General features: G+C 36.9%; 1 protein-coding gene, 1 long non-coding RNA gene and 1 pseudogene across 2 annotated transcripts; 1 reads left to right on the top strand and 2 right to left on the bottom strand.

Annotated features, from left to right (window-relative positions):
• Window positions 1-712: 712 nt before the first annotated feature.
• Window positions 713-1820, top strand: LOC145059150 (uncharacterized). The gene is made up of 2 exons (XR_013686661.1): window positions 713-1034; window positions 1260-1820. It is a non-coding gene; the product is annotated as an uncharacterized LOC145059150 (long non-coding RNA).
• Window positions 1821-7442: 5622 nt separating this feature from the next.
• Window positions 7443-8096, bottom strand: LOC145060439 (secreted RxLR effector protein 161 pseudogene; annotated as a pseudogene).
• A 767-nt stretch (window positions 8097-8863) lies between these two features.
• Window positions 8864-10982, bottom strand: LOC145060438 (uncharacterized). Its single transcript, XM_079008103.1, has 5 exons — window positions 10730-10982; window positions 10496-10626; window positions 10155-10441; window positions 9907-9998; window positions 8864-9573 (listed from the first exon to the last, which is right to left on the bottom strand). The coding sequence occupies exons 1-5, from the start codon at window positions 10980-10982 to the stop codon at window positions 8864-8866; spliced, it is 1473 nt and encodes a 490-aa protein (XP_078864229.1).
• Between the last annotated feature and the right edge of the window lie 7834 nt (window positions 10983-18816).

Here is an 18816-nt window from a genome sequence, read left to right as displayed (position 1 = left end):
GTGGTATACTTAAACATATAAATATACATATTTAATAATAGCTTGAATCCTTAAAATACTACAAAGTTTCATAACGTACTTGTTATAATATGCAATGTCACATAAAAATCAATTAATTTTGTAACGTGTTGTATTTTCGCATAAAAAGGAAATTGATTTGTATAAGCAAAATATTTAAGCACATGTATTCCAAACCCTCCCCCCCCCCCCCCCCCCCCTCTCGCGGTAAATATTTAAACTATTAAAATGGGGCCATAAGCAGTCACCCTTGAAACGTGAGTTCGAGTTGTTCAAATTCAAATTCTTTTGAGAAACTTGTCGTGTGAACCGCAAATTCATAATTCTTGAACTTTGAAGTACTCTTGGAACTGTTCGTAACAAATATATTTTATTAGGGGTTCTTTGGTAATTTAATTAACCAAAATTAGGACTGCTTTAGTTAAAATAATTCAAGGGAGGGACTGATTTTGTAACTTGAACAAACCATAGGGACAGGTATGTAACTTTTTGAATAAATGGGATTATTATTTGGGAATTAGGACTGATTTTTATCGAGACATACCGAAGAAGGGACTGATTGGGTTACAATATCCAAATGCAGGGCTGAATTTGATTAAATTTAATCAAAGTTTGTGTTTCTTGACTTTTGACTTGGACAAGAACAAAAACACGTTTTTAGGTCTAGTCTCGTTTCATCCGATCAAAATGCTGCAACAACGGGAATGTGTGTCGCTTTCTTCAGACAGTCAGACTACAGGGGAAATGGAGAAGGAACGGAAAAGAAAGCAGTGCTCGAACACAGCGAAACGGGATAATACGAAGACTTGCAGGCGTGACTTCGTCGATCGATCGCGAGACGGTTCATCTCCGGGGTTTGACGAGGCCCGATGGGGCAAATCAGTCAGCGAGGAGGGGAAATGTCGACCTCCGGTGAGTGACCAGACCGAAGAAGGAGGAGGTGTTCGGTGGTTTTCTATCCATCGTTGAGAAAGGGAGAAACACAGAGGCAGAAGAGCTGCCGTCGATGGTCGCAGGTAAGTGGACGGGGCTGCTTCAGCAGTCCCGTGGTCTTTCTTTCTCTTTTCTTTTTTTTTTTCTTTTCTTTTTTTTGCTTTTTTTCTTTTTTTTGATTTTTTTTTTGATTTTTTTTTTTGGTGTCCGATCAATCAATAGGTAAAAATGGTCTTTTGGGATGTTGTTTGTCTTATCATGAATCTATGGAATGAACAAGTTAGATATTTTGGCTTTGCTTTTGACAGAAAATCGATGGGGGGAAAGGATTGTTCTCTTGGTGTTTGACAGGAAAAGAAGAAGGAAAAATAAAGGGGAAGCTGTTGTTCTTTTTTGTTGCAGGTAAGCAAAAGAACAAGAACAAAAGTGTTCTTGGCTGGAAACGAAGAAGAAGGGGAAGAACAACAACAGCAAGGGAAAAGGGCTGCTATCCTCTTGATTTCACATGTAAACAACACTCCAGTGGTATGTTCTTTTATATTCAATCTTGGTCAATACTTTAACTTCAGTTTGGTTTTTAATTGAAACAACGTCAAAAACTCCCATTATGTATGTACTTGAGAAGAGAAAGAGTGTGGGAGAGTAGTAGGAAACGTGATTGGTGATTATGTATGTACTTGAGAAGAGAAAGAGTGTGGGAGAGTAGTAGGAAACGTGATTGGTGATTGTGTGTACCTTGAATAAGATTTAGAAGCTATAAGAAAATGATTTTGATGAGATTTTGTTGGGTTGGATTACTTGTGATGCAAAGAGATTGTATGTGTACATAACATTCATACTTTATGTGTGATGTTTTGATTTCATTGGTATGTATTTGTGAGTATTTGTTTGATTTGGTATGTATGATTCATGTTTACCATTTGTATATGTATGTATACTTAAAACTTTTACAAACTACTCCGTATTTCTTAACAATTATAATATATTTTTATAAGGGAGAATTTTATATATGCCCTCCCTAAACAGCTAAATATCGTATTTGCCTGGCCTAAACTCCAAATATCATATTTGCCATTTCCCAATGTTTTTTAATATCATATATACCCAAATCAATTATTTTGGTAATTTTTTTTATTTATAATTGTTTTTCAAAATATTAAATCATTATAATTAAAATACAATTTGAATGGACAATATTGCCCTTGTTACTTGCTAACACATCACGTTTTCCCCCATCTATCACAAAATCACGATTGAGCTTGAACGAGCCCTTTCCCTCCCTGATAAGATAGTTTAAGGTTAGTTGATACAGGGTGGTTGTGGTTGGGATTCATGAGGTCTGCATCATCTTGACACAAAGTTTATGTTATCTAGTGTACACCCCATTGGAACTGCATTTTGAGTGTATGAAGATTATCAAACACAGTAAATGAAGGTGAATTTTGAAATTGGAAAACTTACATTTTCCTAAGAGTTGAAGTTGAGGAAATGTAGTCATGTCATACCGTGAGTGTGATCAGTGATCTTCGGGGAAGGGAGGGTATCCGGAATGACCCCAAACATGTTACTGTTGCTTCTAACATAGATCAATAATGGAATCGAATTCAATAAATCACACAAAAACGACTAACATATTGCATGTGCATCATAAGAGAAATTTCAGTAAAAATTAACCTAAATCAGGCGACCATTTCAATACCAAATTACAAATCTACACGAAAATAAGATGAAATCATAAAAACACAAATTTCTATTGATTTTATCAGAATATCACCATCAAAATCAAAATTTCGAAATAACGCAACACTCGAAACAGTAGATTTCGATCGGAAAACATTGGTAAATAAAGGAAGAAATAGAGGTGGAACTGGAGGGAATACCTTGGACGTAATGATACATGTGTGTGTTTGTGCGACAATTGGGGAAGCAAAGATTGGAAGCAGAGAATGGCCGCAATGGTCGGAAGTATCAGGGAGGGAAGGTTGGCTCGATCGTGATTTTGTGATAGATGGGGGAAAACGTTATCTCTTAGCAAGTAACAAGGTTAATATTGTCCATTCAAATTGTATTTTAATTATAATGATTTATTATTATGAAAAACAATTATAAATAAAAAAAATATCAAAATAATTGATTTGGGTATATATGATATTAAAAAACATTAGGAAGGGTAAATACGATATTTAGAGTTTAGGCCTGGTGAATACGATATTTAACTGTTTACGAAGGACATATACGAAATTCTCCCTATCATGAATTTGTTATATAAATTGTATAATACACATACATATAAATTTCCACTCATATGTTTGGAATGTAACATTTATTAATTTGTTAAACTTTGTTTGTTAAATTACAAATTGACACATATATTACGTAGGTTTATGAGATATATAAAGAATTGAAGATTTATACATATTAAATGTCCAAATTTGTCATATGTATTATTAATTAGTATTTGGAAATTTTACAAAATATATATATATATATATATATATATATATATATATATATATATATATATATAGTGTTATATAATTTTTATTATATAATTTATATATACATTGTGATTACACAACTAATTTGGATCTTTTGAATTTGCTTACGACATCAAACATATATATACATATGTATTAGCCTGGTGATTATATATTTTATAAACATTTTTCACAATAATAACTACCATATATTTTTTTGTATATTTATTTATCGTGATGTATACCTGAATTCTCGTGCCCCCTTATCGATTTATTTAAATTATCTAAAAGTGCCCGCTTAATGTTCAGGTCGTGGTGATTCCAAAAACGCTGAAGAAATTGAATTTTGTTAAACTAATCTTCTTAAAATGACATTTAAAGATTCACATTTAATAAATCTCAAAACGTCTGATTTTTCCACTTTTATAAATATTTTTACAAAAATATTATAAGTTTGAAATTAAATAATAGCTTATGACATGAGTCCAAAGATGTTTTCGGAATTTCCATTTGAGTTGTGCAAGTCCTGCAACGGATAGAAACAATTTTAGCGGTTTTAAGAAAAAATTAATATTATACTGGTTTTTTGATTCTTAAAACGGCCGTATCTTTTGCATATGAACAATATTTGGATGTTCTTTATATTTTCAAAAACAGGGAAACACGTACTTCGAGACTTAAATGTTTGCTTTGCTCACAACTGCTTAATATGGAATTTCAATTTTTTATACGCATTCCTAGGGGCGTAGTTCGAGTTGTTCGATTTGTTTGTCATATTCGCTACTAGAAAACAGCCCTTTAATGACGCACAAACAATGACACACGCTGATAGAGGACACACATTTGTGCGTGCCCTAAAATATAATGTCAGTCTCACAAAATTTGAAGGATAGAGGACATGTATTTGTGAGTGCCCTAAAATTAGTGTCCAATAAAAAAATTACAAACACGGAAGGCGCTTTTATTTTAAGTGTGTGTTGTCTATAGATGTCGCCTTATAATTTTTACTCAAACGCGCATTTCTTATAACACTATTAATTGCTAGGGGTTTTTTTTGAAGAACATCCGAACACTCACTCATATGTTACGTGCTCTCTATAATCGATTCGTTGCCGACAACCTTAGGCTCACTTCTTCTCCTTCTTCGGCGATCTTAAGTAAATAGAGAACATTTCAGAGCTTATCATCAGAATAGGAAAGTAGGGAGAACGATTGGAACAGAAAAGTACAAAATCCACTCTCTTCTCGCCCCTCTTATTTCTCTATTTTGTTCTCTTATATCTCCTTTCAATCCATGTCTCTCTGTCCGTGTTCCTCATCCACATCCACCGCCTCCAACCGTCACTGCTAGAGCCGACAAAGAAGATAAAGAAATGCATTTCCTAACTTCTATCCATTTAGGTGTGAGTTGAGAAATGCATAAACTACGGAAAATGAAACGTATTGGGTTCTAATGAGATGCAGGGATACATTGAGAAGGTAGTCACATTGGGGTATTACTACCGTGAACTAGATCGATTTGCCACAACATCCCAAAATTCGCATGTGAGAGAATCGATGAACTAGGGTTTCTCGTTCACAAAATCTCACCTCACGCTCTGATAGTTCTCTGTTTTTTGTGACTCGTTTCAAGGAGGCTCTTTTGTTAGTAATGATGACGTCTTTCAGTTGATGAATATTAATGCTTATTTGAAGAGTAGAAGTGTACACTTGTATTCTTCAATTTCATCATCAATTACTATTCTATTTCTACACTTCTACTCTTCAATTTCATGTTTTTTTGTTAGTTGTAACTGATTCTTGCTTCAGAAATTTTGAAGTACTCTCAAGGTTTGTCTAATTTGACTTTTTTACATCTTCTATACAGATTTGTGAAGGTTTATATGTCCAGTAATGGGAAAGAAAAGAAATAGATGAGGTTGGAGTCAACTTCTCACCAATCGTCTTATCTTTCACTATGTTCCTCATGTTGTACGCATAATTCTCCAAAGCATTCTTCGCCTCCAAATTCTTCCTGTGCTCCTCTTCTTTAGACTCATACTTATCAGCTTCCTGAACCATCTTCTCAATATCCTCCTTTGAAAGTATCCCCTAGCGATAATCCCTCACAAATCTTCACCTTGAAATTTCGTTTAATCAGTTTCAAAATCACATGATTTGTGTTCTAACGGATAGGGTTATCAAACTCTAACAGATCCAGTATCACGTGAGAACTTTGAAAAATATGGTCATCCTGATGGCAGACAAGTGTTGGGGAATTTCGAAATGGGTTATAGGAAATCTGGATCACAAACAGGAATCGTGTGATACACTTTCCTTGTTTGATATTTCGACCCTAATTGCCTTGGGTATCACGAAATCCAAACTAGGATAATCCTGAAGAAACGATTATGATTTTAGGCACAAAAACACATAATCAAATTTGAGAGAGAATGAAGAAGAAAGCGTTTTTCAGTTTTCTGTGTTTCAAAAGGAATCGACCTTTTTCCTGAACTTATCCACACAACGGATAAAATGAGAACAATTTTCAACTTTCAGAAAATACGAATTAAACTTGTTGTGATTTTACAAACTCAATCGAAATCACACCATCCATGATTAGATTTCTAATCATCCCATGTCTAACATCAATATGTCTCGATTTACCATTATAAACTTGACTATAAGCTTTACTCATAGTAGAAACACTATCACAGCGAATAGATAATGGTGAAATCGGTTTCCTCCACAATGGAATCTCATAAATCAAATTCTTTAACCATTCTGCTTCCTTACTTGCAGTAGCCAATGCAATAAACTCAGATTCCATTGTTGAACTAGTTATTCAAGATTGCTTCTTAGATGCCCATGAGATAGCACCTCCACGAAGCAAAAATACCCAACCAGTTGTAGAAGAATGATCTTCTCTATTGGATATCCAACTCGCATCAGAATATCCTTTTAAGACCGAAGGAAATCCTGAATAACACAAACAATAACCCTTGGTTCCTTTCAAATATTTGAAAACACGATGAACCACTTGCCAATGTTGAGTACTAGGATTATGAGTAAATCTACTCAATCTTCCCACTGCGAAAGCTATGTCAGGACGAGTGCTAGTCATAGCATACATCAAAGAACCAATAGCTTGCGAGTACTCCAGTTGAGAAACTGATCCACCTCTATTAGGCATCAACTTCATGCTTGAATCCATAGGGGTGCTAACAGGTGTACAATCACTATAATTGAACCGTTTGAGAATTTTCTCAATGCTTGAATCCAGTGGGACCCCCGACTTGACACAGTAGATCAGGGTTCAGTACTAACAATGTTTAGTAAATACAAGTGTGCACTCCCACACCTCCTAACTTGTATTATAACTAAAACACTATTCTTGAAACACTTGTTAAATCCATTACACTAAAATATATTTGGTGATTAAATCACCAACAATCCTCCCCTATTTTAGTGTAACCTTAAATTAACAACCTTAAAACAAAAGAAAACGAAACTAATTCATAAATGAAAATATCAATATGATTGAATTTTCATGTTAGTATATTATACATTTCAAACATTCGAGAAATCAAGGTATCTTAAAGATTGAACCCATCAACTCTTTTGAATATCTGAAGATAATATACACATTAGTTTTACAATCATCTCAACAAAATAACTTGACACTAATTATAAAGTCGTGTGTCCGAATCCATTCTTGATCGTATAAAAGCCAAGCACCCAAGTTTTCTTAAGTGCGGCTACACTTCACGATCATATAGGTGATTATGTTATTCATGTAGGTACCCGTATACATTTTATCAAAAGAATCATTAAGAAATCAAATTCATCCTAGTCTCTACAGGTTCAAACACACGTAGCTTGGGATAGTTATAATGTATGTTCCAATTCATATAAATAAACTTTCATCATTGAATTCAACCTCTAACATTGTATTAGAGGAGAATTGGGTGTCTCATTCATAAGAATTTATAAGGACTTTAAGCCCATCCCTATAACAAACTTGTGCACAAAGTCTCACGCCAAACTCTTAGTGAGATGGTCCGCCAAATTTTGTTGTGATTTTACAAACTCAATCGAAATCACACCATCCATGATTAGATTTCTAATCATCCCATGTCTAACATCAATATGTCTCGATTTACCATTATAAACTTGACTATAAGCTTTACTCATTGTAGAAACACTATCACAGCGAATAGATAATGGTGAAATCGGTTTCCTCCATAATGGAATCTCATAAATCAAATTCTTTAACCATTCTGCTTCCTTACTTACAGTAGCCAATGCAATAAACTTAGATTCCATTGTTAAACTAGTTATGAAAGATTGCTTCTTAGATGCCCATGAGATAGCACCTCCACCAAGCAAAAATACCCAACCAGTTGTAGAAGAATGATCTTCTCTATTGGATATCCAACTCGCATCAGAATATCCTTCTAAGACCGAAGGAAATCTTGAATAACACAAACAATAATCCTTGGTTCCTTTCAAATATTTGAAAACACGATGAACCGCTTGCCAATGTTGAGTACTAGGATTATGAGTAAATCTACTCAATCTTCCCACTACGAAAGCTATGTCAGGACGATTGCCAGTCATAGCATACATCAAAGAACTAATAGCTTGCGAGTACTCCAGTTGAGAAACTGATCTACCTCTATTAGGCATCAATTCATGCTTGAATCCATAGGGGTGCTAACAGGTGTCCAATCATTGTAATTGAACCGTTTGAGAATTTTCTCAATGTAATGTGACTGTGTAATAGCAAGTCCCTTGTTCATCCGTTTAATCCTTATTCCAAGGATTACATCCGCCTCCCCCATATCCTTCATAGAAAACTTTGAAGACAATAAATTCTTTTTTGCATTAACTTGATTTTGATGAGTGCCAAAAATCAACATATCATCTACATACAAGCAAATGATCACACCAGATCCAGATGAATCAAAACGGCTGTAAACACATTTCTCAGATTGGTTTAAAGAAAAACCATTAGACAAAAGAACTTCAGCAAACTTCAAATGCCATTGTTTTGGAGCTTGTTTAAGTCCATATAATGATTTTACAAGTCTACAAACTTTTTGCTCATTTCCAGGCAGAACAAAACCTTCTGGTTTTTTCATATAAACTTCCTCATCAAGATTACCATTCAAAAAGGCTGTTTTAACATCCATTTGATGTATCACTAGATTGTGAATAGCTGCCAAAGCAAGCAACAATCTAATGGTAGAATTATGTGCTACCGGTGCATACGTATCAAAATAATCGATCCCGACTTTTTGTCTAAAACCTTGTATGACCAGACGAGCCTTGAATTTATCAATGGTTCCATGTACCTTCATTTTCTTCTTGAAAATCCATTTACATCCTAAAGGTTTAGAACCAGGAGGTAAATCAGATAACACCCAAACATTATTCTCCATAATGGATGACATCTATTCATCAACCGCTTCTTTCCAAAACCCAACATCTTGAGACTCCATAGCTTCCTTAAAAGTCTTTGGATCAGTCTCAAGATGAGAGGAATATGAATATTGTTTCTTTACTTTATCCCTCGAACCTTCAACTAAAAATAGTTGAAATTCATCGCCAAAATTTTTTGCGACTCGACCTCGTTTACTTTTACGAAGTTGCTGTGTTTCTGGAATTGAAACAACTTCTTTACCATCTGATTTAGGCACCTCACTTGAGCTTGGAATAAGATCTTTTGGTCTTTGAATTGAAGAATACCGCAGCTCATCAAAAATCGCATCCCGCGACTCTATAATGGTATGAACGGAATATGCCTCATTAGGTTCTATAACATTAAACCTATAAGCTTTGGAATGTTCTGCATTTCCAATAAATATGCAGTCAATTCCTCTTTCACATAAATTTTTCTTTTTAGGTTTGAGTAATTTCACAACTGCTTGACATCCCCAAATTCGAAAATAATTCAAATTTGGTGTTTTCTTGTGCCAAAGTTCATAAGGAGTAACTTTGTTCCGTTTATTAGGAACCCAGTTTAGCACATAATTGGCTGTGAGCATAGCTTCACCCCAAAAGCCTTCACTTAAACCCGAAAAAGAAAGCATCGAATTTACCATTTCTTTTAAAACTCGATTTTTCCGTTCAGCAACACCATTTTGCTGTGGATTGTAAGGAGCTGTGGTTTCATGAATAATTCAAACCGATTGAAAGTATTCAGAATCCATGTACTCTCCTCCCCTATCTGTCCGAAGACATTTTATAGAAAGACCTAACTATAATTCGGCTTCGGTTTTATATACTTTAAACTTTTCCAAAGCTTCATTTTTGGAATGTAACAAGTATACATAACAAAACCGACTTGAATCATCAATAAAGGTAACAATGTACTCTTTATTTCCCAAGGAAGGTGTAGCATGGAAATCACATAGATCACTATGAATCAATTCCAACACTTTTGATTTTCTATTAACATTTGGAAACAGTTGTTTCGTGATTTTAGTTAACATACAAGTTTTGCATTTTTCAGAATTAATGTCAAAAGCTGGAATCCATCCGGATTTTGACATTTCAACCATTCTTTTAATATGAACATGTCCTAATCTATTATGCCATAACATAGAATTATCAAGATTAGATGCAGAAGTCATACAAGTAGATTTGACATGTGATGCAAAACAACTTATTACATTTAACTTAAAAACACGATCACAATAATAACCAAATCCCACAAATATTCCACATTTAGACAACACATACTTGTTCGACTCAATCACTTGTTTATAACCCATACAATTCAACAAACCACTAGACACAAGGTTCTTTCGAACCTTTGGAACATACAATACATCAAACAAATTAATTGTTTTTCCAGAAGTAAACGTAATACTAACAACACCAGATCCTAAAATCAGCTTTGATCCTTCATCCACCATGTGTAAGACAAAACCTTTATTTACTATGTTCAACTTCGTGAACCACCGTTCATCATTACACACATGATGTGTAGAACATGTATCAAGCCACCATGAATCTGTATCAACCCCCTATACAAAAGAAGCTTCTAGAGTTAGTAGCATAACATTGAATACTGAACTTACAAGATCAATAGAAATTTGACCTTTGGTTGCAGATTGATCATGAGATCCACTGCCACCACCAGCACCATCTTTTCCACAACCACTTGCACCTTTATTTCCAAGTTGCACCCGACATTCACGTTTCATATGCCCTTTCAGATGGCATCTCCAACACACAAGTTACTTGGAATCCTTGGAATCCTTGTATTTTTTGTTGGACTTCTTGTTGTGACCCTCATATTTACGTTTTTTTACCCTTCCCCTTGTGATTAGAATTGTCTTCTTTATCATATTCAGCCATATGAACTTGAGGCTGTCCAAAATCAGATTTGTCCTTTCCAATTCCTTTGTCATTCTCTTGATTACGAAGTCCTTCTTCGATTTTCAAATGACTCCCAAGTTGAATTAAACTTATTTCTTCCTTTCTATGTTTCAGATGGTGTTTGAAATCCTTCCATGAGGGTGGAAGTTTATCAATCACACTTGAAACAACAAAGGATTCATCCATGGACATGTTGTGTTGTTTGAATTGACCATAAATTCATAGGATTTCATTATATTGTTCCATTACAGATCGAGAATCAACCATTTTATAATTGTTGAAATCAGAAACAATGAAATTTTTACTTGAAGCATCTTCTGCATTATATTTTGCTTCAAGTGTAGTCCATAATTCACTTGCAGTTTCAATGTTTTGATGAGTGTCAAATAGGGAATCACACATACCATTAAGAATGTGACCAAGGCAGATGTAGTTGTCATTCTCCCATTTGCTTCTCCATCTGATTTGTTCCAGACTTGCATCTTCAACCTCTTCTGGTTTTGGAGTAGAGAGAATATAAACAACTTTCAAAGTGGTCAACAAGAAGTTCATCTTCTTTTGCCAACATCTGAAATCCTGGCCCTGAAATTTCTCCAATTTGCCAAACGAAGTATTCATGTCTTTCAATGAATTGCCAGCCATCTTTTCCAGAAAACGATATTATCAAACAAGATTGTTGGGGAATTTCGAATTGGGTTATAGGAAATCTGGATCACAAACAGGAATAATGTGATACACTTTTCTTGTTTGATATTTCGACCCTAATTTCCTTGGGTATCACGAAATCCAAACTAGGATAATTCCTGAAAAAACGATTCTGATTTTAGGCACAAAAACACAGAATCAATTTTAAGAGAGAATGAAGAAGAAAGCGTTTTTCATTTTTCTGTGTTTCAAAAGGAATCGACCTTTTTCCTGAACTTATCCACACAACGGATAAAACGAGAACCATTTTCAACTTTCAGAAAATACGAATTAAACTTGTTGTGATTTTACAAACTCAATCGAAATCACACCATCCATGATTAGATTTCTAATCATCCCATGTCTAACATCAATATGTCTCGATTTACCATTATAAACTTGACTATAAGCTTTACTCATAGTAGAAACACTATCACAGCAAATAGATAATGGTGAAATCGGTTTCCTCCACAATGGAATCTCATAAATCAAATTCTTTAACCATTCTGCTTCCTTACTTGCAGCAGCCAATGCAATAAACTTAGATTCCATTGTTGAACTAGTTATTCAAGATTGCTTCTTAGATGCCCATGAGATAGCACCTCCACGAAGCAAAAATACCCAACCAGTTGTAGAAGAATGATCTTCTCTATTGGATATCCAACTCGCATCAGAATATCCTTTTAAGACCGAAGGAAATCCTGAATAACACAAACAATAATCCTCAGTTCCTTTCAAATATTTGAAAACACGATGAACCGCTTGCCAATGTTGAGTACTAGGATTATGAGTAAATCTACTCAATCTTCCCACTGCGAAAGCTATATCAGGACGAGTGCTAGTCATAACATACATCAATGAACCAATAGGTTACGAGTACTCCAGTTGAGAAACTGATCTACCTCTATTAGACATCAACTTCATGCTTGAATCCATAGGGGTGCTAACAGGTGTACAATCACTGTAATTGAACCGTTTGAGAATTTACTCAATGCTTGAATCCAACGGGACCCCCGACTTGACACAGTAGATCAGGGTTTGGTATTAACAATGTTTAGTAAATACAGGTGTGCACTCCCACACCTCCTAACTTGTATTATAACTAAAACACTATTCTTGAAACACTTGTTAAATCCATTACACTAAAATATATTTGGTGATTAAATCACCAACAATCCTCTCCTATTTTAGTGTAACCTTGAATTAATGTCACACCCCCAAACCTGAACGGCGGAAACGTTCGGGGGCGGATGACTTCATGTGGTAACGTAACAAATGAATACATAGTACAGAAAGCAATACAACCATCATATATATAATTGCAAGTTTACATTTGTCAAAAGTTACATGTTTAAAACCAATTACAATATGATGTCAAAATATGAGATTTAACTGGCGCCGCAGCATCCCTTTATCAAAAGCATAATGATACCTGAAATTACTGATTCCCTGGGACATACAAGTAATTTTGAAAGAGTAGATCAGCATTTAAGCTGGTGAGTTTCATAAGTATTTAAATGACAATGTTTGTATGAAATGAAATGTTTTGTCCTTGTTTGTTTGTGTTTAGAAAATCCTATATTTTCTACTAGTATAAAAGTAGCCTTCTCTCAAGACCAATGTTTGTTTCTAAAATGTATGTAAGTGTAAAATAACCAATGTCTTTGAAAACCTTGTAAATCAATGCATTTTTAATACCCCATGTGAGTTTTATAACCATACTATTGACTCGGAATGCCTATACACAACGTTCTTCAGGCGTTGGAATGTTATGACGTTTGTCACCCCAAATGGTGGACTGTAGCTAACAGTCAGGGCGCGGGTTGTCAAGCCCGTATAGATCTATTCACAAACACCATGCTCCCCCTCCAAGGGATTCTGGTATATAATACAGGACTTGAAATGTGTACTCGAACGTACGTGAAGTTAGTGTCTCACAAAAACCGTGGTATAAAAACAGATCTACTTGTTAAAATGTTTCGTTTGTTCTTGTATATGAAAGCGACTTCTTGAAATTCGTGTTCCTAGTACGTAAGAGTTAGAAATTTGTTCGTAAAACTATACCTATTATAGTTTTCTAAAAGTGTGTTTCGTTTGTTTAGAAATACCTAGAAAAGGAATCCTTTGTTATGAAAGCATAGATTTTTGTAGAGCCTAAGATAGACAAATATACATATAATCTAAGAAAATGTTTAGTTTATACATGCATTAAAACAATTTATATTTCAAAAGATAGAATGCTATCGTAACATATTTTATATATGAAAGTTTCCTATAAAGTTTATAAATCATATGTGATTTGGATATATATAAAAGCATATAAAATAATTCTTTATGTAACACACGATAATGCTCGTGTGTTTTACTTGTATTCCCCCCTTGAAAGCATATAAAAGCATTTATAGAACATTCAAAAGGTTAATTAAGGGGTATGAACTCACTTGAAAGTTTGAAGTTAGCGAGATGAAAAACCGGACAGAGTTTCGTCTCGGGAAACGGATTTTTCTCGGGATTCTCGGGAATCTCGGGAGTAAAATCGACCTTCGGGACTTGAGCAAAAAGACCAGGGCTTCGGGTTTGAACGGGCACGGAAAACGAGGCAAAACTCAAGAGAAATGAGAAGAAATGAACAATTTTTCCGGAAACCCTCGCATTCTATTTATAGGGGTCTGAGAAGCCTCGGTACGCGGGGCGTACGCTCGTACGCAGCGCGTACGCGTACGTCATGCATGACCGAGTCCTCGACTGCCTCGACTTCGGATGGGACGGAAAGGGGGTAGCTCGCATAGGGGCGAAGTGGATGGTCCGAGACCAAGGCCCTCGGGTACGCGGGGCATACGGGGTTACGCGGCGCGTACCTCGGATGAGGACGCTGACTCCTCCTTCGGATATTACCGGATTTTTGATTTAATTTTATATATAATTTATTTAATAAACTTCAAAAAATCATATCTTCTTCATACGAACTCCGTTTTCGATGGTCTTTATATCCACGCGTAGGTGAGACTACGCTCTACAACTTTCGTTTAGACTCCGTTGGCAAATTCCAAAATTATGTTTATTATTTATTTATAGAATGACGTGATTAAGGAATTTCTTTAAAAATTCATAACTTCTTTATCTGACGTCGGTTTTTGCTAGACTTTTTACCTTTGAAATACCATTGTCGAGACCTTCGATTCTCGTTTACGTCATTCCAGCCAAAAGTCGCTCGATCTCCGATTCGAGTTTTTAGTTGTCTGTTGCTAAGCCGAACTTTGGAAAATCATAACTTCAATATATGAAGTCGGATTTGGGCGTTCTTTTTACGTACGATCATGGTTTAATGACATTTAAACAAAGAAGGAATTTAAATAGAAACTTTTTGGACATTTTATTATCAAAGTTAATTTTATTAACCCAAAGTGGTTACAATACTTGACTTTTTAGGTCTTTACAAAGATTTGAAATATCGGGTTGTCACATCATCCCCCCGTTAGAGGGAATTTCGTCCTGAAATTTAAAGTAGTAAAGATACTTGTGAACATGAAAGAGATGAGGGTACTTTTGTTTCTTCTGATCTTCGCGTTCCCATGTGAATTCAGGTCCCCGCTTGGCGTTCTAGCGAACCTTCACGATGGGTATGCGACTTTGTTTTGTTTGTTTGACCTCTCGGTCCATGATTTCTACTGGTTCTTCCACAAAGTTAAGGTTCTCGTTGATCTCGATCTCGTCGAGTGGAATAACAAGAGTCTCATTGGACAGACACTTTTTCAAGTTTGAGACGTGGAAGGTTGGATGTATGTTACTAAGTTCACGCGGTAGGTTAAGCTTGTAAGCCACAGGGCCGATTCTAGCAAAAATCTCGAAAGGCCCTATGTATCTTGGATTTAGTTTCCCACGCTTTCCAAAGCGTATTAAACCCTTCCATGGTGAGACCTTTAATAAAACGTGGTCTCCTACCTGGAATTCCAAAGGTTTCCTCCTTTGGTCAACATAGCTTTTCTGTCGGTCTCTAGAGGCTTTCAATCGTTCACGAATCTGAACGATCTTCTCTGTCATTTCTCGTATGATTTCCGGATCGGTGAGAGTGCTTTCAGGAACTCTTCCTCTAGCTAACTGGGTATCGCCAACTTCAATCCAGCACAGAGGGGATCTGCACTTTCGACCATAGAGAGCTTCAAACGGAGCAGCCTTTATGCTTGTATGATAACTATTATTGTATGAAAACTCGACCAGGGGTAAATGGATATCACATGCCTTTCCAAAGTCAATTACACATGCTCTCAGCATATCTTCTAAAGTTTGTATCGTTCTCTCACTTTGCCCGTCTGTTTGTGGGTGGTAGGTTGCACTCATGTCTAGCCTAGTCCACAGGGAACTTTGTAGTGACTGCCAGAATCTTGAAGTAAGTCTACTATCTCGATCGGAGATAATGGATATCGGAACACCATGTAGTCGCACTACTTCCCTTAAGTAAGTTCTTGTAAGCTTTTCCATTTTGTCAGTCTCCTTGATGGGTAGGAAATGTGCGGATTTGGTCAATCTGTCGACGATGACCCATATGGTATCGAGTCCACTCGTCTTCTTGGGTAACTTGGTTATGAAGTCCATAGTAATCCGCTCCCACTTTCATTCTGGTATCTCCGGTTGTTGTAGTAATTCTGACGGTTTCTGATACTCGACCTTAACCTTAGCGCAAGTAAGGCATTTACTTACGAAGGTAGCAATTTCTTCTTTCATGTTAGGCCACCAGTACAGCTTCTTAAGATCTAGATACATTTTATCTGAACCTGGGTGAATGGAATATCTTGAGTTGTGTGCTTCGTTCATGACTACGTTTCTGAAACCACCATGTTTCGGGGTCCAGATTCGGTCCATGAGATAGTAGGCTCTGCCACCCTTGACTTCTAGATTCTTTTCCATTCCTCGCAGGGATTCACCCGCCACATTTTCAGGTTGCAAAGCTTCCATTTGTGCTTCCTTAATTTGTGTGGATAAGTGGGAATGGATAGTCATAGTCAGAGATTTGACCCTCCGACCAGTGTATTCCTTTCGACTGAGGGCGTCAGCTACCATGTTGGCCTTGCCAGGATGATAACGAATTTCGCATTCGTAGTCATTTAGTAACTCAACCCATCTTTGTTGTCGCATGTTGAGTTCCTTCTGATCGAAAATGTGTTGAAGGCTCTTGTGATCGGTGAAAATAGTACTCTTTGTTCCGTATAAGTAGTGTCTCCAGATCTTCAGAGCAAATACCACTGCTCCTAACTCGAGATCGTGTGTCGTATAGTTCACTTCGTGTATCTTAAGCTGTCGGGAGGCATAAGCAATAACCTTCCCTCTCTGCATAAGAACACAACCAAGTCCTTGATTTGACGCATCGCAATACACTACGAAGTCTTCTATCCTTTCGGGGAGGGATAGTATCGGTGCGGTGCACAAGGCCTGTTTTAGCGTCTGGAATGCCTTCTCTTGTTTCGCTTCCCAGTCAAAGGCCACGCCTTTCTGGGTTAATGTAGTAAGAGGTTTCACAATGCTAGAGAAGTTCTTTATAAACCTGCGATAGTAGCCAGTGAGACCTAGAAATTGACGAATCTCTGTAGGTGTCTTTGGTGCCGACCAGTTCTCAATGGCCTTAATTTTGGAGGGGTCCACGTGTATCCCTTTCTCGCTAACAACGTGGCCTAAAAATTCGACTCTTCGAATCCAAAATTCGCATTTAGAGAACTTCGCATAGAGTTTCTCCGTTCGCAGTGTTTCTAGGACTTTTCGTAGGTGCTGACTATGCTCTTCCTCACTTCGGGAGTAGATAAGTATATCATCGATAAAGACGATGATGAACTGATCCAAGTAAGGACGGCATACCCTATTCATTAGGTTCATAAATACTGCTGGTGCATTGGTTAATCCGAACGGCATCACTACAACTTCGTAGTGTCCATAACGAGTTCGGAAAGCTGTCTTTGGAATATCCCCCTCTAGAACTCGTAATTGGTGATATTCGGATCGTAGATAGATTTTGGAGAAGTAGTTTGCTCCTTGAAGTTGATCGAATAGGTCGTCAATACGGGGTAGAGGATAACGGTTCTTGACAGTAAGTTTGTTCAGCTCTCTGTAGTCGATGCACATACGGAACGATCCGTCTTTCTTCTTTACAAACAAGACCGGTGCTCCCCAAGGTGAGAAACTTGGTCTTATGAATCCTTTTTGAAGGAGTTCATTAAGTTGACTGGAAAGTTCCTGCATCTCTGCTGGTGCGAGACGATAAGGCGACTTCGCTACTGGGGTAGCCCCTGGAACTAAGTCGATTATGAATTCGACTTGGCGTTGTGGTGGTAATCCTGGTAGTTCTTCTGGAAAGATATCGGGAAAGTCGCGTACTACCGAGATGTTCTTGATGTCCTTCAGTTCTTGACTTGTATCAACGATGTGCGCTAGGAATGCTCGGCAATCCTTTCGCAAGCACTATCGAGCTTGGATGCACGAAATGATGTGAAGGTTTGTACTTGATTTGTCGCCGTAGATAACTAATGTTTCGTTGTTAGGGAGATTAAGACGGACTGCTTTCTCAAGGCACATGATGTCGGCGCGAAGAAGACTCAACCAATCCATGCCGACTATGACGTCGAAACTTTTAATTTGGACCGGCATGAGATTGATTTTAAAAGAATGGCCGTCTAAAGTTAACGTACAACCCATGTATATGCAGTTAGTGTTTTTGGTTTTTCCATTGGCCATCTCTACAGTGAATGATTTTTCTAACTTGCTAGGTTTAGGTTTAAGTAAATGAATAAATTTTTGACTCACGAAGCTTCTCTCCGCTCCACTATCGAATAATATGCATGCATATGAATTATCGAGAAGGAACGTACCAGCAACTATAGTTGAGTCAGCTACAGCTTCGTCGTGGCCTATAGCCAAAACTCGTCCCACACCGCCGGTGCCTGCTACCTTAGGGCAGTTCCTCTTGTAGTGGCCCACCTCGCCACAACCGTAGCAAGTCCGCCCTACACCCGCACTGGGAACTTGAGTGATCGGCTTTGCGGGGTCCTTGTAGAAACGGGCTGTGTGTCCCCTTCTGTTGCAGTTGGTGCACTTCATTTCCCGACAAGGTCCATGGTGGTGGTAAGTGCATTTGGTGCACTTTGGAAGGTTACCTACATAGGGCTTTGTTGGGTAGGTATTTGTAGGAGCTGTAGTAGGTACAGTGGCCGCATTCACTGAAACCAGTTGTTTCTTTGCGGGCTCTTTGGAAGACCCACCCTTCCCTTTATTCCATACCTTCTTCTTGCTATTGTTTTTGTTGTTGTTGTTGTTGTTGTTGTTGTTTCCTTCCTGTGGGTTTGGTGCAGAA

The sequence above is a fragment of the Lactuca serriola genome, chromosome 6 (genome assembly GCF_051521515.1).
Source record: "Lactuca serriola cultivar US96UC23 chromosome 6, Lser_US96UC23_V15, whole genome shotgun sequence".
Classification (NCBI taxonomy): domain Eukaryota; kingdom Viridiplantae; phylum Streptophyta; class Magnoliopsida; order Asterales; family Asteraceae; genus Lactuca; species Lactuca serriola.
The sequence above is the reverse complement of the archived record's forward strand: the minus strand, read 5'-3'. Positions and strand labels throughout refer to the sequence as shown.

Bases quoted from the DNA above. Each gene is read 5' to 3' on its own strand.
- LOC145060438 (XM_079008103.1), bottom strand. From the start codon at position 10,982: ATGGATGAATCCTTTGTTGTTTCAAGTGTGATTGATAAACTTCCACCC. The intron at 10,627-10,729 runs GTAAAAAAACGT...GCCATCTGAAAG, and splicing joins TTCTAATCACAAGGGGAAGG to GGCATATGAAACGTGAATGT. The intron at 10,442-10,495 runs GTAAGTTCAGTA...TCTTTTGTATAG, and splicing joins GTCAAATTTCTATTGATCTT to GGGGTTGATACAGATTCATG.